Genomic DNA, 26,057 nt, shown 5'->3' with positions numbered 1-26,057 from the left:
TACAGTAGTACTTCTCTACGGGGTTTGTGATGTTGCCTTCTGTTATGTTTGTTGAAAGTTTCTATCATAAATATTCATTAAATTCTGAAAAATGCTGTTCATGCATCCATTGAGATAATTACAACTTCTGTCCTTTATTCTGTTATTATCCTGAATTAAATTGACTCATTTTTGAATTGTTACAGGGCAGATTGAGGGACACCCCAAAACCCCCAAACTTGCCTGTTCTAAATGGTTCTGCCATCTGCCACATAATGACAAAACATACTCTGGCACATAAGCCCTTCAGTGGAAAGGAACTTTAATACAATTAGTGTGTGATAGAGAGAAGAGGAGAGAAAGAATATAGTTTTAAAGTTCCCCCATGAAACACCCAAAGTTACCCATTCCCCTCTGACGTGACCTGATAAACCAAACCAGGAACTGCAGCCGGTGTAATAAAGAATTGAAACACCTCTCGCAAACAGCAGTAAGCAAGCCAAAGAAGTTTTTTTAAAGATTTATTTATTTATACATACCAGAATTGGGGTACAGACCAGAGGTGCCGGGGGTGAGAGGATTCACCAGAGACAGAGTAGGGAGCAGAACAGGCAGATGTGCTGAAACACACTGCTGAGGGGAGCAGCGGGTGAGACAGGAGAGGTCTGCCGCGCCATGTGGGTAGCTCCCTGGCCAGATTCCTACTGCAGAGGCTGCAGATAGCTTCAGTGCTGTGCTTAACCTCTTGCGCTTTAAGACACAGGCCAGGTCCTGGGAGCAAAGTTATAAGGGTTAAAGAAACAGGCTAGCTCCTGGCAGCAGCAAGCAGGCTTGAGGAAATTTATGCAAGGACAGATAAGAAGCTCCTGTGCATGTAGGAGGGGTCCCAAATGGGTTGCCACTGGTGATGACAGCTTCGGGGTTTTTATAATTATGCTCATGTTTTGGGTCTAGGGGATGAGCCGAGGTCTCCATGCAGTTTCTTAATGGGTCAACCTTGGCCGATGTCCTGACATAGACTAACTGCTGGGTGATGTGTCATGGGCTTTTTTCTTGTTACTCAATTTTCTCTCTTTTTAAATTGCTCAGGGGGTCCCATGTCTCCTGGGGCCCCAGTCCCTGTCCCTCCTGTTGTGTCTCCCAGGGCCCCAGTCCCTATCTTTTTGTCAAGGTCTAGCCCCTCACCTGCATGGGTAAATGTCCAGCCAAACAGCTTTGGCACAATGGGCGGCCACTGAGGCCCAAAAGCCTGCCACAAGTCTAAGGCACCTTCTGGTGGGGACCCATAGGAGAGGGGCAGAAGGGGCCAGGCAAGTCTGGAAGGAAAAGAGTAAAATCAAAAGCCACACCTAGATAAAGACGGCCATGGTCAGCCTCCCCACAGGTCTTTCACCCACGTCTCTGTCTCTTTCAAGTTCTCCTTCCATGTCCCCCAAGTCCCTGGAACACGTCCAAGGCCGAGAAGCAAATGCAGCTTCTTCACATGTGCCTCCATGTGCCTCCTCCAGGTCTCCTTGTGGCTCTTTCCTCCCTTCTCCCTGTGTTCTCTAGCGCCCCCTGGCTGCTCAGCTCCTCCCTTCCTTGCGTAGGGCAGGGACCCTGGAACCTCCCCTTTCCTTGGTTCTCATACTGTTGCAGAATGTTAAATCTCCCTTGTATTCCTGGGTGAAGCCCTCATAATTCATGATGTGTTATACTTTGTTCTATATCGTGATAGATTTGTTTCCCAGTGTTAGTGTTTTTCCCATGCATGTCCACAAGGATTATTTGTATTATTGTTTGTATGAAATCATTTGTATGCATTTGGTAGATTTTAGTATCAGGGTAGTACTAGACTAATAAACTGATTGTAGAAATAAATTCTACCTTTTACCCAGGCAGAGGAAGAACAAGCAGTACTTCAGGAATAGTGAGATCAGGAGAAACTTTATTTCTCATGCATGAGGTCCCAGACCTGGGTAGCCCAGTAAGGTCTGAGCACCTGTTTAAAGACAAAGAATTTCTTTTAAACATAACTATCCTTACATTGATAACATCATTTGCTGCAAAGTTCTTAAACAAGGTGCTGGGAAAAAGCAAAAAGGCGCAGACATCAGGGGTAGCCTGGACGAGATAGAACAACTTGGCGGGCTACCTGACCTTGTAACTTTGTTAGCCTTCTGAGGAAAGATTTGTTAAGTGAGCAAACTTGTTAATTACAATTGCGTTGGATTATTAAGGGCACCGGGCCTAAGACCCTTTAGCAGGGAGCTGGAAAGATTTATTTGCTTAGCGGTTGCCCTTCAAACTGAATTAGGATGTATTCTTATATTTTCTGAAAATGTTTTATAGGGTTATTATTACTTCTTAATTTAAATGTGCAATAGTGCTCACGAGTGAAGAAAATTCCCTGGCATTTTATTTATGGGACAAGTTTTAATAACAAATTTAATTATTTTCATCAGTTTAGAGCTGTTCAGATTTTATACTTCTTCTTGCATAATTTGTGTATTTCAAGGAATTTGCCCATTTAACCTACATTTATAAAATGTGTTGATATAAAGTTGTTTGTAATATTCTTTAATTATACTTTTAAAGATTGTGTCATGTATCATTGAAGCCAGTGTGTGCTGTTAATTTAGCCCTTGAGCCACCACAGGTTCCTGTCCTAAGAAGCCATAAAAAGGAATTTGCAGACTTTTCAGATAAGTAAGCAGGGAGATGCAAACCGCATTCAAGAAAGTAAAGAACGGTTTATTTAAAGGAAAAAGGCAAGGACTCCCAGCTACGCTATACTTGGGAGGGGCAAAGAAACCATTGTGGGCCCGTGTCTAGGGGCATTTAAACCTTTTTTCTCTATACCAAAATCTCATCATCCTATTTGTGACTGGCTCATTCTCCTAGTCCCAGCTCTTCTCTTAGAGTTTACCAACCCTGTCCAGGGTCTTAGTCTCTCAAGTTTTACTGTCTTGTTTTAGTCCTCCTGGACTTTCTGACCTCATCTCTGGAGTATGGTTTTGGTTAGCACCCCTTAGAATTTACTGTCCTTATCTCAGAAGCTTCTTTAACTCTCCTGATGTCCCTGCCTGTATTGTCCCTGAAGCTGCTTAATGAACCCTAACTTACCCTGGGACTCACCCACTCTCAGATGGACCCCCAAACTGCTATTAGGACAAAAGGCATCAGGCTGATCAGTAACTGCTTCCTGCTGAAAAAGGGTGTCGTTGTGGGATGCAGTCAGGGCTTGACCTCTGGGCAAAGATCTAAGGGACCTCAGAAGAAGCACAGTGGAGGCTTTGTGTTGGACTCCATCTCAAAGACCACTTGTAGTTTAACTGCCTTTAATCTAGAAGAAATAAATTTGACAATTAGGTTGAGAATGTATGGGCTCTTTGGAGCTCTGGTTTATTGACCTTGATTTGATTTGTCACCACACTCTAGACGTCGGCCTTACCGACTCCCTGTTCTTGTTTCCTGACTTTGGTCACCTTTGAGAGGAAAGAATAGCCCCCCACCCCCACCTTTTTTTTTTTTATCCAAGCCAGGTAAAACACAGTTTGGACTAGAATTTGAGATGGTATAGCAAAGAGGCATCAGATCAGCAGTCTCCACAGTAACCTGAAGTGTTATTGTACGTAGCATTAATTGAGTAATTAGCAATGCAAGCCAATTCTAGGAATGAAAGGCAAAAGTCAACAGCAGAAACAGTGGTAAGTCTTTTTTCTTTTGGCAATACACAGGTTAAGTTCCCATCAGAAAACAAGATTGTGGCTGGCAGCAGTGGCTTGCTTCCCAGGCTGGGGGCGTTTAGTCCAAACTGGGCAGTGCTGGCAGCTAAACACTGCCCTGCCATCCAGTCCCGGGTTAAGTCCACAGCCTGTTCTTGTGGCTGGATGGGGGCGGCAGCGTCTTCACAGGGGTCAGCTCTACTGGGCCAGTGGCCAGGGTCAGCGTGGGAGCCACAGCTTGCAGTTTTTGCTTCAACCCAAGGATGGTTGTCTGCTGGCATATGTCAATGGAAAGAAAGCATGAACCAGTTCATGTGTCCAACATGTGGCTCAGACCATCCTACAAGCATAACAAGCCTTTCTTAAACAATCTCGTGCCCACACTTATCTCCTTCATATGTCTGCTCATCATCCTCTTACCCTCATAGCACTTGCTTTTTCATTCTTGTAAAACCTTTCTTGGGGCCTTCTCTGGTGGCGCAGCAGTTGAGCGCTGGGCTGTGAAGCTGCCCACAGCCTCTACAGCGCAGGTTCGATCCCTGGCTGCCGGCAAGGGTCCCACATGGCGTGACAGACCTCTCCTGCCACGCCCGCTGCTCCCCTCAGCAGTGTATTTCATCAGTCTGCCTGTTCTGTTCCCCACCCTGGCTCTGGTGAATCCTCTCACCCTCCTGCGCTTCTGACTGTACCAAGTGCTTGTATAAATAAGTAAATAAATCTTAAAAAATAAATAAATAAAACCTTTCTTGGACCTCAAGGGTCCTGTTTTTCTATCTCTTCCCAAGAAGAGAATAACTTTTTTCCCCCATCTTTTTGAAAACCTTCCTTTTTCTTTGTTTCTCCATGAATCTCCCCTCTCTGACCCTCTTTTCACTTACTTTCCCCAGGTCTGGGGCATGATCCAAGAGTTGCTCGTTGGCGTGGGCTCTGGCTGTCTCCAGAGTTGCCTTTTGTTTAGAGCTAGTGAGCTCTGGTTAAGCAGAAGGACCACATTCTTTCATGCTGAACCAAAAACCTGGGAGACTGTGAAATGTCTCAATGCAGAAGGGGATGTGAACTCACTGAATGCCCTGAAGTACACTCACTACTGATACTAAACTTAAATATTTTTATCTCACTCAGAGCTTTAACAGTTTTTACTTTAAACAGTGTAAGCTTTTTAAGACTAGGAAGACACAGGGAAAAAAATTCTCTACCCATAGAAAGGACCAGAACAGTGTCTCAAGGTGGACCAGTCCCCAGCATTTTCTGAGCTGGAGAAAAGTATTACAGCTGAGGATGCTGTTTATAGGCCAGATGTTTCTACTGGGACCAGGCAGCAGTTAAATAAATATTAGATATTAGGTGATTTTTTTCTTTAGAGTCTGAGTTGAATTTGCTTCAGCTTTTTAAGAATGTAGCTTAAGAGCAAGCCCTGTAGAGCTGAGACGATAGAATCTGTTTTAAAAAAGATTTATTTATTTATGCATACAATAACTGGAGTGTAGGCCAGAGGTGTGGGGGGTGTGAGGATTCATCAGAAACAGAGTAGGGAGCAGAACAGGCAGACTGACTGAAATACACTGCTGAGGGGAGCAGCGGGTGAGACAGGAGAGGTCTGCTACACCTGGAGAAGGCACATGGAGCCGAGAGACATGTGAAGAAACTGTGCTTGCCTTTTGGTCCTGAAACAGATGTGGGTGAGAGACCCATAGGGAGGTTCACAGTGGCAGCTTTTATCTTGGTTTTGATTTTGCTCTTTTCCTCCTAGACTCATCTGACTCTTTCTGACCCTTTTTTATGGGTCCCCACCAAAAGGTGCTTTAGACTTGTGGCAGGCTTTCGGGTCTCGCTTTGGGCCAATCCTGTTTGGCTGGACATTTATCCATGAGGGGATGGGTAACATTGGGTGCTTGATTTAGAAACTATATTTTTGGTTGTTTTTTTTTTCTGTATTGTTCACTAATTGTATTAAAGTTCTTTTCCATCAAAGGTCTTATATGTTTTGTTGATGCAGTGGATGGCAGAACCTATTTAGAGTGGGCAGTTTGGGGGTTCTAGGGTGCCCCTCTCCCTGCCCTGTAACAAAGGTAAGGGTCTTCTTCTAGATAGTTCTAGATAGTCAGGCTTCTGTGACTCTTGTCTAGGTGCCAACCTAACAGAATGCCTTGTCTGTGCCGTTGGATCTCCTGAATGTACAGGGCTCCAAGGGCCACAGCTTGATTGTCCTGAGCGCCCTCAAGAGTCCACAGATGATAGAGAAAAGCAAAGAATTAGTGACAGGAGAATCCCGACATTCCCTCTCAGTAAGTGGGGGATCAGGAACCCTGCCAACTGAGAGACTCACCTGAGACTCAAAGAATGGTGATCTCATGCTAGCCATTTTTACCGGGCTGACAGGTGCCCCTTAATTTTGTAACAAAATAAAGGACAGAGAACGTTTGTGAAGTATCTACAGCCTATCTGAAGCAACAAGGATCAGAGGACAAAAATCCAAACCCAACAGATAATAAAGAAGTAAATCAGGGCCTCCCCGGTGGCGCAGCGGTTGAGCGCTGGGTTGCGAAGCTGCCCGCAGCCTCTGCAGCGCTGGTTCGATCCCCGGCTGCTCCCCGGCCACCCGAGGAGGGTCCCACATGGCATGCAGACCTCTCCTGCCGCCCGCTGCTCCCCACAGCAGTGTACTTAGGTCCTTCTGCCTGCTCTGCGCCCCGCTCTGGCTCTCTGGTGAATTCTCTCACCCTCCCGCGCTTCTGACTGTACCCAGTGCTTGTATAAATGAATGAATGAATGAATGAATGAATGAATGCATAGATAAATAGATAAATATATAGATAAATAAATAAATAAATAAAATCTTAAAAAAGAAGTAAATCATAGCAATGGAGGAGAGATTGAGAGGAGGATGGGGGGGGGGAGCGAGCTAGGAAAGACAAGGGGAGCCATTCAAATAACTCTGACAGGGATCTGCGGCTAGGTGGGGTTCTGTGTCTGATTGTATGTAGTGTTTAGTGAGGAATCACTTTCCCAATTGTCACATGGGGACCATTCATCTTCTACTTAGTCTTGGCAGGGGAGGAGGGACCGAGCTGCTGGGAGATCAGCTCCTTCTGTGCAGCTCTGGGATGGGCCTCTAGATCATGTATGTGCCTAGCTCTTCAGAAGCCAGACTTCCAACTGGCAGATGGGCTAGTCCTCTTACCTGGTCTGGTTAGCAGTTTATCCTTCCACAGGAGTCTTTAAGGTAGCTTCCCTTTGGCATTTACCGACTGTCCTGTGCCCTTTTGATGGCTTTGTTTTTTTTTTTTTTTTTTTTTTTGATGGCTCTGAAAGAAAGGAAACATTTAGCAGAAGGAACATAGGACAGAATACAGAATGAGAGCAGAGCAAAATTTGTGTTTCTCAGCCCACTTACCTTAAATCTTGCAGGATCCCAGACAATTGAGCCCTCAGTATGAAGCCAAATTGCACTGTTAATTTAGCCCTTGAAGCACCACAGGTTCTTGTCCCACGAAGCTGTAAAAAGTAAGCAGAGTGAAGCATACTTTATTCAAGAAAATAAAGAACGGTTTATGTAAAGGAAGAAAGCAAGAACTCCCAGGTGCGCTGTACCTGGGAAGGCCAAAGAAGCTGTTGTGGACCCTCTGTCCAGTGGTATTTAAACTTTGTTTTCTCTATTCTAAAATCTCATCACCCTACTTTGTGATGGGCCCTGTCTCCCAGTGGCCATGCTCCTCCTGCAGACATGTCCATTTTCCCAGATTTTATCTTAGAGTTTGTCCTTTTACCTCCCCTGTCCAAGGTCTTATTCTCTCAAGTTTTACTGTCTTTGTTTATTTAGTCCTCCTGGACCTCCTGACCTCACCTCTGGAGTATGTTTTGGTTAGCACCTCTTAGAATTTACTATCCTTATCTCAGAAGCCTCTTGAACTCTCCTGCAGTGCCTGCCTGGACTGTCCCGGAAGCTATATACTTAACCCTAACTTGCCCTGGAACTCATACTGACAATACTGGTGATTTGTTTCCCTCTTTTTTCTTATCAACCTTATCCTGAAATGTATCAGTTTGTTTTATTACTTTTCTGTATTCATATCTATAAATTTTATTCTAACTACTGCTTTATGTATGTCCCACACATTTCTATACATGGCTTTTTATATTTCTCTGTTCCTTGTCATTCATTTCATTTTCTAATTTCCCTGCAAGTTTTCTCTGAAATATGTTATTTATTTATAATTCTTCTATTTAATTTGCTGTTTTCAAGTGGCTGCATATAGCTCTCTGTTATGGGGAAGAATTGGGGTGTAGGCCAGAGGCACCAGGGTGAAAGAAAGCACCAGAAACTGAATGCAGAACAGAAAAGGGGAATTTATTGAAACACACTGCTGAGAGAAGCAGCAGGAAAGACAGGAGAGGTCATCTGTGCTGAGAGGGTCTTGAGGCTCTATTTATCCCCAGGCATCAGAGAATGGCTAGGATATTTAGCCTTGGGCCTGTCTTGACTCATGATGTGAATTATCAGCTTAATGGCCCATTGCCATGGCAGTCCAGCCCACTCCCCTTTATACATCCAAGCCTTCCAAACTCGCCTACTGGGCAAGCAGTGGGGGCCTAGTTTGCAATCTTAGTAATGATGCCACAACATTGCCCTTCTACCAAGAGGACAAAAGGAAAGTCCAGCCCCCCATCCCCCACAACTGGAAGGCAGCAGAGACATGCCAGTGATCTCAGTACTGGAGCAAAGGTCCAGGGGACTGCTTGCTAACAGCAAAGGCAGTTGCAATGGCGTTCCTCACTTGAGTCTCCGGCACGCTCATTGTTGATTTCACTTTAATTCCATTCTAGTCAGAGCACATAGCCTCTTGATTTAATGTTTTTCTAAATTAATTATTTTTCATATATCAGTATATACTCATTTTAGTGAATATTTCATGTGCTCTTTAAAAGAGTATATATTCTGCTATTGAGTGAAGTAGCCTGTAAGTGTCAATTAGGTTTAATTTGTTGTTAGTTTTGTTCAAGTCTCCTGTATACTTATTGTCTGCCTTCTTGTCTTGTTAATTAATAAAGAAGAACGGTTATAGTCTCCCATTATAATTTGCATTTGTTGATTTTTTTCCCCTTTTAGGTCAATTGACTTTGTGTCATATTATTATAGGGCAGGAGGAGGGGTACCCCAGGACCTCAAACCTGCCTCCTATAAGTGGGTACTGCCCTTAACCATATCAAGACAAAACATACTAAATGTGTAAGACCTTCAATAGAAAATAACTTTAGTAAAATTAGTGTGCAATAAAGAGAAAGAATATAGTTACCAAATCAAGCACCCATAGTTACCCATCCCCTCATGGGTAAATACCCAGCTTAACAGGATTAGTCCTAAGCAGGGCCACTGAGGCCCAAAAGTTTGCCTCAAACCTAAGGTACCTTCTGGTGGGGGACTCATAAAAAAGGGACAGAAGTCTGGAAAGAAAGGGAAGTCTGGAAAGAACGAAGCAATATCAAAACCCAAGTCAAGGGCTTCCCCGGTGGTGCAGCGGTTGAGCGCTGGGTTGCGAAGCTGACCGCAGCCTCTGCGGCGCCGGTTCGATCCCCGGCTGCTCCCCGGCCACTGGAGGAGGGTCCCACATGGCGCGCAGACCTCTCCTGCCTCCCGCTGCTCCCCTCAGCAGTGTACTTCGGTCCTTCTGCCTGCTCTGCTCCCCGCTCTGGCTCTATGAATTCTCTCACCCTCCCACGCTTCTGACTGTACCCAGTGCATGTATAAATAAATAAAAATAAATCTTAAAAAAAAATGGTCTTAATAAAAATAAATAAATAAAAATTAAAAAAACAAACAAACAAAAAACCCAAGTCAAGGTAAAGGCTGCCATTGTAAGACTCCCCCACAGGTCTCCCCAACACTTCAGTCTCTTTCAAGTTCTCTTTTCATGTCCCCCCAAGTCCCTGGATCAAGTTCAAGGCCAAGAAGCAAGTGCAGCTTCTTCACGTGTCTCTGCTCCAGTCTTCTCTATCTCCTTCTTCCTTCTCCCTGTCTCTCTCCAGCTTCTCCTGGCTGGTCAGCTCCACCCTTCCTTAGGGTGGGGCAGGGTACCTAGAACCTCCCCTTTCCCTAGGGATTACCCTGTTGCAATATATTTTGAAATTCTGTTATTAGATGCAAACAAATATAAGATTGCTATGGCTTCTTTCTTGTTCCTTCACCTGTGCCTTTGATAAACCACTTATTTGTTTTCTGCCTTTATGGTTTTGCTTTTTCTGGATGTCTTCTCTAAATGGAATGTTAAAATATGTGAGTTTTTGTGTCTGACTTCTTTCACTTACCTTTCGGTATTCAAGATTCATCCAGGTTGCAGTATGTACAAGTACTGCATTCCATTTTATGGCTAAATAGTAGTTCATTGTACAGGTAATGCTATATTGTGGCTATTCACTCTCTGTTGATAGACATTTGGATTGTTTCTACCTTTTGATTATTATAAATAGTGTGGCTATAAACATTAACGTACAAGTTCTTGTTTGACTACCTATTTCAGTTCTTTTGTATATAGATCTAGGAATGGAATTTCAGGGGCATGTGATAATTCTATATTTAACTGATTGAGGAACAGCCAAGGTGTTTTCCAAAGTGGTTGCAACCCTTTACATTCCCACTAGCAATGTATGAGGATGACAATTTTTTTCACATCCTCATAAGCACTTTTTTTTTTTTCACTGTAGTCATGTAGTCATCCCAGTGTGTGTGGAGTGGTATCTGATTGTGACTTTGAGTTGCATTTCCCTAATGACTAATGATACTGCATATATTTTCATGGGTTTTTTGGTCCTTTGCTTATCTTCTTTAAAGAAGTGTCTGTTTACGTCTTTTGTCCATTTCTTAATTAGGTTGCTTGTCTTCTTGTTATTGAATTGTAAGAATTCTTTATATGCTTTGGATACCAGAGCTTTATAGGTTTATTATATGCAAATAATTTTGTTGGGTTTTCATTCCCTTAATACTGTCCTTCAGGGTCTCCCTGGTGGTGCAAGGTGTTAAGTCTCAGCACTATAAAGCTATTGGCAGCCACTGCAGCTTGAGTTCGATCCCCAGCCAGGGTGCTGACCCACATGGCACAGCAGACTTCTCCTGTCTTGCCCACTGCTCCCCTCAGCAGTGTATTTCAGTGGATCTGCCTGTTCTGCTCCACACTCTGTCTCTTATGAATCCTCTCATACACACACACACACACACACACACACACACACATTCCAGCACCCGGCAGCATCTCTAGTCTACACCCCAACTCTGTCTGCATAAATAAATAAAATCAATCTTAAAAAATACTGTCCTTCAGTGCACAAAAATTTTTAATTTTGATGTTAATCTATTGTTTGATGTTAATCTATTGTTTCTTTTGTTACTTGTGTTTTGGTGTCATCTCTAAGAAACCATTACCAAATCAAGGTCATAAATTTTTACTCCTATGTTTTATTCTCAGAGTTACATAGTTTTAGTTCTTATATTTATATCTTTGATCCATTTTCAGGAATTTTTTTATATGTGATACGTAAGATCAAACTTCATTCTTTTAAATGTGAATGTCCAATTATCCCAGATAAGGAAAGTGAATTTTCTTTCCTTATTGAATGGTTTTAGCATCCTTGTCAAAACTCAATTAACTTGAGATATATAAGATATATTAACTTATGCCACCAGCACCATTTTTTTTTCATTATTGCAGCTGTAGTAAGTTTTGAATTCAGAAAGTATAAGTCTTCCAGCTTTTTTCTTCTTCAAGACTTTTTGTCTATTCATGTTCCCTTAAAATTCCTTATGTCCCTAAGATCAGCTTTTCTATTTCTGCAAAAAGGGCTATTGGAATCTTGAGAGGGATTACATTGAATCTGTAAATTCCTTTGGGGAATATTACCATATTTACAATAATAAATATTCCAGTAAATGAAATGAGATGTCTTTGTATTATGTAGGTCTAGCTTGATTTATTTCAGCAATGTTTTGTGATTTTCAGTGTAAATGTCTTACATCTCCTTGGTTGTGTTTATTCTTAACTATGTTATTCTTTCTTGTGCTATTGTGAGTGGAATTGTTTTCTTTTTTAAGATTTATTTATTTTTATATAAGAACTGGGGTTCAGGCTAGAGGCACGGGAGGGTGAGAGGATTCACCAGAGACAGAGTGAGGAGCAGAACAGGCAGACGGAACGAAGTACACTGCTGAGAGGAGCAGTGGGCGAGACAGGAGAGGTCTGCCCCGCCATGCGGGTATCTCCCTGGCTGGATGGGAATCGAACCAGCGCTGCAGAGGCTGCAGACAGCTTCACAACGCTGCTCTCAACCCACTGTGCCACCAGGGAGGCCCAGAATTATTTTCTTAATTTTCTTTTCAGATTACTCACTCATTGCTCAGGCATATAATACACCTGGACTGCTTAATGTGTTGATGTTGTGTTCTACAACTTTGCTTAATTTATTAATTCTAATTCTTTGTTGTTGATTATTTAGGATTATTTATGTTAGATCATGTCATCTATGAATAGAGAGTGTTCTAGTCCTTACATTCCAAATAGGATGTTGTTAATGTCTTCTTCTTGCCTAAGTGCTGTGACTAGAAATTCCAATAAAATGAACTGAATGGAAATGGCAAAAAACAGGCATTCTTTTATTTTTCCTGACTGAAACAGTACCTTACATATAGCATGTCTTAAACGGAGTATTCAAAAAGAAAGAAAAAAGGTGGATTTAACATTGAGTGACAACTACTTTCTCCTTGTAATTGGCTTATAAAGGTTAAGTTAGCCACAAGTAATAACAAAATATCAACATAAACACATAGACACACACACACCCCTACCCCTAAGATCTGAGACAAATAGGAGAGGAGAGGTTCTCGTAGCAGGTGGAGAAGGAACAATAATGAAAAGAGTAACTTTGACTAACAAAAGTTAATGGTCAATAGCATTTCCTGGAAACATCTAAAAGAATCATAATCCTCATTTTTATTTTTTAAAGATTTATTTATTTATGCATATAAGAACCGGGGTACAGGCTAGAGGTGTGGGGGTGAGAGGATTCACCAGAGACAGAGTGGGGAACAGAACAGGCAGATTGTCTGAAACACACTGCTGAGGGGAGCAGCGGGCAAGACAGGAGAGGTCTGCTGCGCCATGTGGGTCACCTCCCTGGCCAGACATTGAACTCGTGCTGCAGTGTCTGTAGATAGCTTCATAGTACTGCTTCTTAATCCCTTGCGCCACCAGGGGGGCCCCATAATCCTCATTTTTAAAGAAGGATTTGAAGCCCAGTCAGTCATGTGGGAAATGTGGGGTGTAATTCTGCTCACCTAAACTTGTTTATATTTTTTGAAATGCTTCAAGACCATCTGACTTTAAAAAAATTCTACCTTTTGTGTTTGAATATAAGGTTTAATACCTTATATTTTTAATTTTTGTCTTTGTAACCCCACACTTGGCAAAGAAGAATAGAATGTTTTGAGTGTTTTTCTCAGATATAGATGGCACTAGGTATTACATGGGTGAAAATTTTATTGGATTAAAATAGCAACGGACTGAAAAGGAGGCAGAATTTTGAAAGGGGAACATAAAGAGAAAAACATACAAATACATGTCTGTCATTTCCTTTGGGAATCTCTTTTTACTAGGAAATAGTTTCTTCCTACACATACCTATGAAGATAAGAAGGAAGATAAATCTCTGCTTCTTGAAAGGAGAAACCAGGGGACACATGAGTTCAGGAACAGGTTGATATGGGGGTGGAAAACACACGTAAGTGTACATTGTGTGGAATAAGGGTCAAGGTTCAGCATCAACTCTCTGGCTGTTCAAGTATCTTAACCTATTGTCTAAATATTATCTGTCCCAAGCCGGGGGATGGCTGTCCACACCCTCTCTGTAATCTCTTGTCATCTTATCCAGTCATAGTAGCTCCCTTATGCTGACATCCCACCTGAGCTTCAGATTCATTTTTATTCCCAGGTACCTGCATGACAGTTTTATTTTGATGTCTAATAGGCAACTCGGATTTTGCATGGCATCTTTCCCATCCCTCCACCCCCAACCATGTATGCCTGGCCAAAGCTCCTGAATTAATAAATAGTGCTACAGACAACCCAAGTGTTCAAGCCCAGACACCAGAATGTGGATGATTTTTCTCATTTCTCACTCTTTACTTCTGGCCCACAAGCAGTATCCACTCCATCTGGATTCTCTTATCGCCACAGTTCAAGCTACCATTATCCTTCGCTGGACCCACTACAGTATCCCCCCTCTGGTCTGCCAGCTTCAACTATCCCTTACCTCCTGCATTCTTAAAGCAACCAGAGTAACTAATAATCAGGGGGGCATCTTTCTACTTTATATTATATATCACAAATTTCAGCATAGGCCTTATATTTTTTTTTTACTTTTTTTTTTTAAAGATTTGTTTATACAAGAACTGGCATACAGGCCAGTCGTGCGCGAGGGTGAGAAGATTCACCAGAGACAGAGCGGGGAGCAAACCAGGTGGATCGACTGAAATACACTGCTGAGGGGAGCAGCGGGTGAGACAGAAGAGGTCTGCCGCGCCTTGTGGGATTCTTGCTGGCCGGCCGGGATCAAACCGGCGCTGCAGAGGCTGCAGGCAGCTCCAAAACGCTGCACTCAACTGCCTGTGCCACCAGGGAGGCCCCTAGGCCTTATATTTTTTAACCCTTTTCTTTGGGTAATTTGTTTTTTGGGTACCATGTTAGCTTAATGGAAGAATTAGAAAAAAAAACTTTTAGGATGTTTTATAAGGTGCAACAAGCATGCGTGGCAAGGTGACCTAAGGAAGTCACCCCCGTGTCTGTGGGGGAGGCAGCCTAAGGTTCATTTACCATTACTACTGTTGTCCAGGGCAAGTTTGTCATGGAGGTGCTCTGTCAAGCAGGCTTCTGAGGTCTCCTTGCTACCGAGAATCAATAAATATTAACTGGTCTGCATCTGTTAGTAAACTGAAACTTTTCAGGTATGCTTTAAGAGTCCTTTATGTTAATTCCTGCCCAATCCCATTCACCCATTCATTCCCTTTACCTTTTCTCCAGAGGCAACTGCAACTCCGATTTGCAGGTCATGCTTTTATATTTTTATTATTCACTAGGGCCCCAGATCATCCACCCCCACCACGCACATGTTTATAAGGGGAAAATGGATTTTGTGATCCAGGGTCCCATGGGATACCTTCTCCCTCCATCCCTGGAGACCCTGAGCTGCAGGAGGATGGGCCATGGGCGGGTGGAGAGACTTCCGGATACCTGTTTAAAACTTAGGAAGTGAGGGTTTTGTGCACACAATAAACCAGGCTTTCATTTTTTTAGCAACCAATAACTTTACTGAAACAAATGGTAAAACTGGAAGAAAAAAACTGAAACAAGGTATTGCAAAGGCAGTACTGCCATGTGAATGCAAACTGGGTGAGGAGGGGAAGGCACCGCACCCCCCCTGCCATGGGCAAGACAGTTCAGTCTAAGTCCATGGAGCTTTCACCCAGGGTGAGCTTGTCAAAGTTGTAATCGGCCATCATGGCATCCTGCAAGTCGAGCAGGTTGGTGAGATGCTCCCCCAACTCCTTCATGGCTCTGACTTGGTAGTCGAGGTGGTAGGTCTCCAGGAAGTAGCACAAATGAGGGTCATTGATATTAGTGGCCAAGTTGTGCAGATCGAGCAGGTGCTGGTTGATGGTCTTCTTCAGGTACAGGGCGCACTTCAGGGCCTTCAGGCCGCTCTGCCAGTTGTCGCGATCTGGCTTCTTGATGTCGCGGAGACGGAGGAGGCCGCCCCTCATGACCTGGAACTCCATCATCATCTCAGCGTTTTCGCTCTCTTTTTCTGACAGCATCAGGAAGTACTCGGCGAAGTGCTTCAAAGCCGTTTCTTCGCGATCGAAGTAAAAGGAGATGGACAGGTACATGTAGGAGGCGTAAAGCTCCAGGTTGGTCAGGTTGTTGATGGAGTTCTCGCAGTCGGGGTGGTAGTTTTGACGCACCTGCGAATGTTGCGCGAACACCATCACTGGAGGCATCACCACCGGAGGCACAGGCGCCGCCGGAGTCAAGGCGAAGGGATAGGCGGAGCGAACGCGCGGCTCACGGGGCGGGCAGCGGCGTCGTGCGTGAAGGCGGCGGCGGCCAGGGCCTCGTAAGAGCCCATGATGGTCGAGAGAGTGGCCGAAGATGACCAGCGATGGAAGCAGTGGTGGTGGCGGGAGCCTCTAAGAGATCCCAGGCAGGAGAGGCAAGCTGTGAGCCCACACAGGCTCTGGCTGGCAGCTGGCGGCAGGCTTTGGAATGAGGAACCAGGCCGCGTTGCCTAGGAGATGGGATTGCGCTCGTGATTTGCACGTTGGTGGGTTCAGGGTCATAGGAGCAAGGGTAAAGGTTCAGAGTAGGGTGGGGCCTGTTTGAGCTTTCATCGAACCCCAGTGGGACTGGGCAACGCAGCGCCAAGTTTCTGGTCTATCTAATATGTTAACTTATTGATGGACATAAGTGCAACTATTCTGGATCAATCACTGGCATGATTTCTTCGAGCATCATATTTAGATATTGTCCTGAAGTGACTGTTTCTTTAAATACAGTGCTTTTGTGGTGTCTTTGGTTATACTTAATATCACAAACTTTACTTAAATGTCATTGTCCTAGGTGACTTCAACACCCTTCCTAATGAGACTTCTGATAGCCTCCTCACTCAGTCCCCAGACCTTATTTACTTCAGTGATCACCTTCTATTTGCTCCAACCCACGATGGAGTTCACACATCTCTGGCAGCAGTGCACCACCTCCAAAGCCACAGTGACTTTCCACCTGTCCATCTGTCACTCTTTCTGAACTTGTTTCTCATCCCCTTTATTCTATCTCATTGCTCAGTCTTTCAGTACAGTCCTAGAAACACAGCCCTTCTGTCCTGTTTGGACCTCAGTATTGTAGACTTTCAAAGTTTCTTGGGAGATTCCATTGTAGATTTCACTGAAAAAATCTATTTAAATAGAAGAGGTCTTAATTTTTGCAGAACACGTTCTCATTATATTTCCGAGATGATTTAATAATTAATTTATCCTGGCAATTTTATTCCTCCATATTTAAAATAATATTATTATTCAATGCTTATATGTATACTAAAGGGTGATAGTGGTGTTTCTCCCTCATCATTCCATCCCTCATCATTACCTCCTAAGTGAAAACTGACACTTCAAAATGAACATTTTTTAAAGATTTATTTGTGCATACAAGAGCTGGGGTGTAGGCCAGTGGTGCAGGGGGTGAGAGGATTCACCAGACACAGAGTGGGGAGCAAACCAGGTGGATCTATTGAAATACACTACGGAGGGGAGCAGGGGGTGAGACAAGAGAGGTCTATCACACCATGTGAGTCACCTCCCTGGCCGGTGATGGAACTCGTGCTGCAGTAGCTGCAGATGGCTTCATAGAGCTAACACTTAACTCCTTGCACCACCAGGGAGGCCCCTCAAAACCAACATTTTTAAGGGAAAATAACAAACAGGCATGGGCTGTGACCTCCAGTTACCGTGATGGAAATGTACATAAGTATAAACAAAAGCATCCCATCCAATTTTTCTTTAATGAGAAATATAAAAGTAAATGCAAATGTAGAATGAAAAGGCTTCAGAACAGATCAAGTTTTTGAAAAATGTGACTTGTTTGTTGTCAGTATTTTTATTAGTTAGGGGTCTCCAGGAAACCAATAACTATAACTATATATATATATATTATATATATATATGAAATTTGAAAGTTGTTAACTTGTTAATTTCATATTATATATGAAAATATCATATATATGAAATTTGCTCATGCTACTATGGAGGCTGACAAGTCCCAAGAGCTGTAGTCAGCAAACTGGAGACCTAGGAGAGCCAGTGGTGTAGGTCCAGTCATAGGACAGGAGGCTTGAAAACCGGGAGGAGCTGATATTTTAGTTCAAGCTCAAAGGCAAGAAAAAAATCCTATATCCCAGATGGAAGGTAGTCAGACAGGAGGAGTTCCCTCTTACTCAAGGGGGCGGGGGCAGTCTTTTTGTTTTATTCAGGCTTCAACTGAATGGATAAGATTTGCCCACATTAAGAAGGGAGATCTGCTTTATTCCTTCTACTGATTCATATTTTTTAGGGCGAGGATCCCCCCCTCCGCCCAGTTTTATTGAGGTATAAGTGGCATGTAGCATTGTATTAGTCCAAGGTATACAGCATAATGATTTGATATATGTACATACTGTGAAATGATTACCACAGTAAGTTTAGTTAACATTAATCACCACTCATATAATCACATTTTTTTCTCTTGTTATGAGAACTTTTGAAATTTACTCTTAACAACTTTCAAATATACAATATAGACTATAGTCACCATGCTATACTTTACATTCCCAGAACTTCTTTATCTTATTACCGGACATGTTTACGTTTGGCTTGTTCATCCATTTCTCCCCTGCACCCTCCCTAGCCCCAGCTCTGGCAATGGCCTGTCTGTTCTTTGATCTATAATGTTAATTTACTGCTACATCATTTATGGTATGTAGGTGCAGAATGATGCCATAAGCACTCTTTATTCCCTTTTTAGGAGACAGTGAACGGTATGGGATTTTGTGTCAGATAGTACTCAATTAAAAGTGTGATTTCATGCCTTCCAAGCTGTGAATATTTCATCTTCCATGATAATGCTGAATGTAAGTGTGGAAATAATACAGACAATTGGAGGATTTTGTCTTGGACCTCATACTTGACCTTGGATAACTCAGTTATCTGAAATTTTCTCAGTTGCAACATGGAAAGAATAATGCTTTTCTGTGTGGTAAACCTCAAAACAAAAAAATTTACAAAGTAGTTCTATGAATTCTGTGAAGACTTTACTAACCCAATTATATATCAGGTTCTCTTGATTTCCCTCTCCTAAAAAAATGGACTTGAGATAAGGTGGTTGTTTTTTTATTTTAATCTTACAGGCATTTAATCCAAATTCTATTTGTTTCTGTTCATTTTTGTATAACTCCTTATACCAATGTGGGTAGTTGCTTCAGTGGAGAAAACCATATAATTTCTCTAACGAAAGTTTATTTCAATAGAAGTAGCAATTACCAATAAGCAATAGGAGATTTACTAAAATCTCTTATTTTGCAAATACATTTTTTTTTCATATTAAACAAAAGCTAAGACTGAGTGAGGTTTAAAGGCTAGCACATAGAATAAATATCGTCAGAAAGTTTATTTCGCGCTCAGCAAAATAAGCCAGAAAGAAAAAGAAAAATACCGGATGGTCTCACTCATAGCAGGAATCTAGAAAACCTAAATAAGGGACCAGGAAAAAGAATAACTGTAAGAAAGAAAAAATCAAAATCAACAAACAACTATGAACCAGAGACACTATGGGGGGTGGGGGGCGGGGAAAGGAGGGATTGGGGTCAAAATAAGGGGGTTGCAATTGTATGAGGAATATAAAAATAAAATTAAAAAAATAAAAGTTTATTTCTTAGCTTTATTTCTTTGTACCTTTTTAGTGCTATTCTTCCTTATCCCCTCCTTCCACCTTTCCCACAAATATAAGCTATCAATTCCCTGAAGTTGGTAGTATTAGGCAACTTCTGTAAAGTAATCCTTTAACTCTCATCAAAATTGAAGGTTGATGATATGGTCTCCATTTTATAGATGTGGCATATTCTTTGAACTACAAAGTCATATAACTAAAATGTGGAAAGGAAGGTTTTCCAGTCTGTGTCGTCTGCCTATAAACGTGGTGCTATTCTTCGTGCATACTCTTTAATTTACTTTTGAAATAGACGGCAATCTACTTTATTGATTCTAGTCTTGGTTAGATGAGAGCAAGATGTCCTTTCTTACTTGTCATGGACATCATAGATTTTCCGATGAATTGCTGCCCCCTAAGATATTTCAAACTACAGTTTAATTTACCTGATTTTATTATTTATTTCAAAGATGAATGATTGAGTACCTATAGTGTTTAGAAAGAGGTGATTTGTATTAAGATACATTGGGATAGAGAACTAGCACGTATAATGTTAACCTTACATACACAGTAAATGATAACCTTGTTATGGATGTAATTATATAGATACTGAGAAAGGCATGTATTATAAGAAACTGGTAAATTTTATTAAATTAGTAAAAAAAACAAAAGAGGTAGTTTTTTTTTTTTAATTCGATTAGGCAAAATATTGAGATGCAATGCACAAATGAGAGGTTTTACCTCGGGTAGAATAAAGGGTTTATCAATGACTCAGTGTTGAGAATAAAAAGTGTTTCCTTTATTTTATCAGTGAAGTGTAAAGCGATGCTTTGAGAGGGAGGAATAGAGACATCATGTTGGATTCTTCATGACAGAAGTAAAATGGTCATCTTGGAAAGCAGGAGAACCTATCAAGGGATTCTTTTGGCTGGAGTTAAAGTCTCATTTAAGACCTCTGCATATGGGCCTCTCTGGTGGTGCAGGGGTTAAAGTCTGAGTGCTATCAAGCTATCAAGCTGTTGCTAGCCCCTGCAGCCAGAGTTTGATCCCCAGCCAGGGAGCTACCCACATGGCACAACAGACCTCTCCTGTATTGCCTGCTGCTCCCCTCAGCAGTGTATTTCAGTAGATCCACCTGGTTTGCTCCCCACTCTGTTTGTGATGAGTCCTCTCACCCCCCGCACCTCTGGCCTACACCCTAGTTCTTGTATGCATAAACAAATAAAATAAATCTTTAGGAAAAAATAGATTTCTGCATATATGTAACTAGTCAGCATGGTATGTGATTATCTTTAACAAGTTTAAACATTTGGGTGCAGGTACAAGAATGGTGATTACAATTTAACCCAGTTGGGGTTTTATTAGAAAATACAAGCGTGGGAAAGAGAGGCAAGAGAGTGAAAAGTATATATACTCAAAGAAGTGGATAATAATTGATAATAAAATCTAAGTTGGGAAAGTAAGGAACTGAAAACAGAAAGCATGATTAATCCTGAAAAAAATGGTAAGGGTCATTGGATTAGAAATAATGTTTGAATCAAAGAATTCATGGTTTGAGAATATTCAAAAGGGTGATCAGCAAGGTAAGATGCAGGGGTCAGTACTGGGGATAATTGAAATTGAGATTTGAAATCAATGTATTTATTGCCAATAACAAAGCCAAGAGTCTGACTGAAGGTACTAGTGTCTAAAGTGACACTGAAGAACTGGTGTCAGGTTTTGAATGGATAGTCTTTGTGAATATATAAATCGACAGTGTTAATGAGAGTAGTCACAGGGAACAAGATAGTATTTGAAATACTAAGAAAACTCAGTGAAAAGGGGAAGTGAGTGAAAGAAGAATAGTTGATCTCAACAAGGAAATTAGTGGGTGATGCAACCCGATGGCTTGTGTTCCCTTCTTACAAGGACAAAATATACATATATACTTTTATTTACAGATGGATTCCTACATTTCTGGAAATAGCAGTGTACTTCATATCTGTGCTATAAATCTATTTTTACATAGTATAAGTGTCCAATTTTATTTTCTGCCAAAGGAATAGCCAGTGAATGCCAGCACAATTAGAAAAGATAACTGAGGGCCTCCCTGGTGGCCTAGGGGTTAAGTGTCAGTCCTATCATGTGATCTCTGATGTGGCTTGAGTTCAATCCTCTGCCAGGGAGATACCCCCATGGCATGGCAGATGTCTCCTGTCTCGCCCGCTGCTCCCCTCAGCAGTGTATTTCAGTGGATCCACCTATTCTGCTCCCTACTTTGTCTCTGGTGAATCCTCTCACTCCTCTGCTCCTGCACCTCTGGCTCACACCCCAGTTTTTCTGTGCAAACAGAAATAAATAAATCTTTTTAAAAAATGGTAACTGAGAAATTATTTAATATTCTTTAGCTTTCCCATTGAATTGAGCTACCCCACTTGTCATATATTGAAATCTCATTGATACTGTAACTTATCTGGATTTGTCATTCCAATCTATGGATTTTTTTATATAGCAGAACTAATAACCTTATTGATTTAAGGGGCTTTACTATGTACTGACACCAGATAAGGCAAATTACCTTACCCTGGTATTTTTCTGTTCTTTTTGATAATTCCTTATTGAAGTATTATTGACATAAATTATTGTAATTCTAAGGGTACAACATAATGTCTTAGTTCTTGTGTACATTGTGAAATGTTTATCACAATAAGTCTATTTGTCATATTTTCTTAGCAACTTTTACCTTTGCAATAACATATTATTATAGTCTCCATGGGCTACAAATATCTCCAGCTACAAAGTTAGTTGTCCCACTACCTTATCTGGTATTTTAGAAATGTAAATAAGCTGTTTGATTTCTATTTTAAATTTGAGAGAATTTTAAATTGCTATCCCTGAATTCCAAAGTTGAGTGGCTGCTGAAAAGATAGGAAGCTGTTGGATGTTGCTGTTTTGTTCACACATCTATTTTATTCACTAGATTTGAATGGAAGTTGAAGCCCCCTACTATTCTGTATCTGAGGTGATATGGAAGTACTTTTATGGTGAATTTTTATGAATAAGGTAGAAAAAATTAAATACATTCAGTTGGGCAATATGATATATGAACATAACTAAGCTTTCAGCTATAATTTTGCCAAGCAGTTTCTAATCTGGCTTTGGGCTTGATACAATCCTAAAAGGGGAGATAGCAATTTCATTATTAAATGCAGGTAACATTATTTTGGCTACAGATCTCAACTTGGGGTTAACAAAATACTTGCTATAATTCATTGTAATTTTTCTGTAAGGAAAGCTATATAAATTTCCTTTCTTCATATTTTGAAATTCATCACACATTATAACTGACATAGTTAGGTCATTTCTTTTTCAAAGTAATTATTTTATTTTACAAGTAATGAATATATTAGGATAACGATGTGTAATATTCTATTAATATAACAATGTATAATATTCAAAGCACTTAAAAATTGAGAGTAGAATATGTGCATATTGATTTCATATTAGAGAAAATAAATAAAATGTTGATGGACCCTAGCTGAAGGTCCCTGAGAAATATTTATAAGCATTAGGTGTTAAAGTTACTGACAGTCAATGTACATCCACGGTGGGAGACATCATGAATTCTCAGTGATGTTAAAATGAGAGAAAACCCTTTTACCTGGGTTTTTAGCAGAGTCTTGGCTTGGGAAGTGTCTGGAGTCGGGGTTTGGGATCCCCAACTGGAGAGTTCTGATCCGACTTGGTAAAACAAGTCTGCAAAAGTGAACTCACGGTGACGTGTTGAAGCAAATCATCAGCTGGCTAGCTGTGACAGAGTTAAATGTCGAGTGCATCATTGAGGAATGGCTTGCCTGGATGACGACATGAATGGAGCCTTGGAGCAGATGTCATATGTCATATGCCAATGGACAAGCAAAGAGTCAGTAGGCGGATGCACCTGTCCAAAGAAACACCGTGCTGAGAATAAGTACACAGAAGAGAAGGATGTGAAGACACCGTAAGAACAGTACTTTTTTATGCGTGGATGTATTTTTTTAAATATTCTGTTTGTTCTTTGTGCTATAATCTCCCTTCTTTTCTTCACAGTTGATGTTTGACCGTCATGTAGGATATCTTAAAAGGCTGGTGTCATTGTAGAGCTCATTCACATTTAAGTTTCTATCATATTCTTTCATCTCTAGATCACTGTGCAGAATGATGAAGAATAAAAATACTGATTTCTCCCTAAGAAATGAGAGAAATAGTTGTAAATAAGTAAATAGTAAACAGAAGGCACTTTATTCATCTTCTCCTGCCTGATGATGTTCCTCCTCCTCCTCTTCCCTCTTCTTCTCCTCCTCCTTCTCTTCCTTCTCCTTCTCTTCTCTTCTCCTCCTCCACAATCTTCTCCTCCTTCTCCTCCTTCTGCTTTTCCTTCTCCTCCGCCGCCACCTTCTCCTCCTTGTCCTTCTCCTCCTCCTTCTCTTCCTTTTTTTCCTCCTCCTCCTTCTTCTCTTCCTTTTCTTCTCCTCCTCCTCCTCCTTCTTCTCCTCCTTCTCTTTCTTCTCCCCTTCCTCTTCCTCCTCTTCCTCCTCTTCCTCCTCTTCCTCCACTTCCTCCAACTCCTCTTCCTCCAACACCTCTTCTTCCTCCTCCGCTTCCTCCTCTTCCTCTTCCTCCTCCTTCTTTGCCTCTTCCTCCCCCTCGTCCTCGTCATCATCTTTGAGTGCATGGATTCGCATTGCTCTCTCCATAGGCGTCTTCACAGAGTCATATGTCCATCCCTTCCTGGCAAACAACCTCTCAATCATGGCTGGCATAGCATAGCCTTTGCTCAGAATGAAATCTTTAAAGGCTAATGTTCCATAAAGTTCTTCAAGAATGTCTGGCTCAGCAGGCTCTTTTCCAAAAGGACCTTCCTCTAAGACCTTGGGGTCAATCAAAGGTTCATCATTTATTAGCTTTTTCCACAGCTTGGGCTTCAGGTACCATGCTCCATACCTCATCTTCATAGGTTTGCGTTTGTAACGACCCGTTTCTTTCAGGAGTTTTATCTCCCAGTCATCCTCATCTAAGCACGATTCTATATCCTTCGTGTCACTTAACTCTGTATTATACATCAGCTCCGGAGGAATGTCACGTATTTTCTTTATGGTGGCAGTTTCATGGGTGCGTTTGTAGTCACGGCTAAAGTCAAACAGGTTCATCATGAAGTCTTCATCAATGCCCAAGTCTCCAAAACTAGCAACCCATTTGCAGAATTCACGAACTCCTCTTGGAACTCTTCTAGGACGAGAAAGACGTTCTTGAAAATCCTCTGACAGTTCTTTAGGAGACAAATTTAGACGACATGCCCCGGGCATCTTCTTGGGAGGTTCTAAGTAGGCCTCTGCATAATGAGTTTTGCAAACCCTCTTTGGGAGCTTCCTCTTTATCCTGGTGCCCTCGCAGTAGGCCCATGTGTCTTCCAGTCTCCTGTCAGGATCGACCACTTGCAGCACCTTTAGTAAGAGCTCTGCAGGTACATCTTCGTCCAGATCCGGGAACATAGCCAAAGGATGACGCTTCAGGCGGGCTTCGACGTCCTCCATGAATTTCTTCCGCTCAAACTGGGCTGGCGAGAGCGTGGAAAACAGGCCTGCATCCTTGTACAGCACTTTGTGACTCTTTGGGGGTGGAGGTTGCGGCACTCTTTGAGGAATCAAGGGGAGGAAGCTCTTCTTAGGGCCACGGGTGATCACATCTTCACAAGGTGGACAACCCTTCCTGAAGTCGTCCAGTCCCTCTTTCACAAATCTCCACCGCCGACTATCCAGGGAGGTGGGAAATTTGAGTACCTTGTGTTTTGCCAAACACTGGGAAGGTAGTTTATCTTTGTACCAGGGCTTGCAGTGCATGCCCAGAGGTATCGGATCCAGCCGCTCTGATTCAAACAACCGCTTCTTGTCTGCCATGCTGCGCCTGGCTCCCAGACTGTAGCAGACTTCCGAGGTTTGTTTTCTCAGCGCGCTCTTGTTGCTAGGAGACCAGGTGCTGCCGGATTCTTCCCAATGGTGGAGGCGGAGGGAGAGTAGGTGGGGGGACACAGGTGCACTCGCTGCACAGCCTGCCTTCTCCTGGGATGGACAAGAAGTTTCTTTTCTTTTTGTTGTGGAGTTGTAGTCCATTCTATTTATTTTTTGCATTAAAAATTGTCCATTCATCTTTACATGGACATTTGTGTTGTTTCCAGTTTCAGGCAATTGTACATAAAGCCGCCACAGATATTTGTGTTCATGTATTTGTATGCACATATACTTTCGTTTCTCTCCGGTAAACCTTAGCTATGCATTGAATGGTGGAGTAATATCATAGCTGTGTAACATTTTAAGAAATCACCAAACTTTGCCAAAGCAGTTCTTATGTTTAATATTCCTTCTGTTAATGAATGAGATTTGCATTTCCTCTGCGTACTCCCCAACACTTGTTAGGATTACTCATTTTAATATGGGCTATTTTAATAGGTGTGCAGTAATATGTCATAATGAATGCTGGTGTTAGGAACCTGTCCTGTGTTTTTCATTCATACCTCTCCGTTGGTGAAGTAGCTATTAAAATTTTTTGCACATTTTTTAACCGTGTTGCTTGATAGCTCATTAAGTTTTGAGAGTTCTTTGTATACTTTGGATGTGAGTCTCTTATCAGATACACGATTCGTAAATTTCTCTCTTCATCTATGCCTTGTCCTTTCATTGTCTTTACAGTATCTTTCAAAAAGCAGACTTTATAAATTTGATGAAGGACAATTTATCAGCTTGATCTTTTATGGATACTTTTTGTGTTGAATCTAAGAAAACTTTGCCTATTTAAAGGTCACACGAGCTTTTTCTTAATTGTCAAGATTTTATAATCTTAAGTTTTTCATGTATTTAAATTTACTT

At 41.8% G+C, this 26,057-nt stretch overlaps 3 protein-coding genes across 3 annotated transcripts in view; 1 reads left to right on the top strand and 2 right to left on the bottom strand.

The window, feature by feature from the left end:
• Positions 1–26,057, top strand: part of PRRG1 (proline rich and Gla domain 1) — a 189,258-nt gene that overhangs the window by 9,621 nt on the left and 153,580 nt on the right. The window lies entirely within an intron of this gene.
• Positions 15,025–15,786, bottom strand: LOC119246238 (ferritin heavy chain-like). Its single transcript, XM_037512545.2, has one exon. The coding sequence runs from the start codon at positions 15,720–15,722 to the stop codon at positions 15,162–15,164; it is 561 nt and encodes a 186-aa protein (XP_037368442.1). The 5' UTR covers positions 15,723–15,786; the 3' UTR covers positions 15,025–15,161.
• On the bottom strand, positions 15,752–25,105 carry LOC119245707 (putative protein FAM47D). Its single transcript, XM_054695899.1, has 2 exons — positions 23,728–25,105; positions 15,752–15,911 (listed from the first exon to the last, which is right to left on the bottom strand). Exons 1-2 carry the CDS (start codon positions 25,089–25,091, stop codon positions 15,752–15,754), a joined length of 1,524 nt encoding a protein of 507 aa, XP_054551874.1. The 5' UTR covers positions 25,092–25,105.

This window comes from Talpa occidentalis, unplaced genomic scaffold (assembly GCF_014898055.3).
Source record: "Talpa occidentalis isolate TD23 unplaced genomic scaffold, MPIMG_talOcc4v2.1 talOcc4.15, whole genome shotgun sequence".
NCBI classification, from domain to species: Eukaryota; Metazoa; Chordata; class Mammalia; order Eulipotyphla; family Talpidae; genus Talpa; species Talpa occidentalis.
The sequence above is the reverse complement of the archived record's forward strand: the minus strand, read 5'-3'. Positions and strand labels throughout refer to the sequence as shown.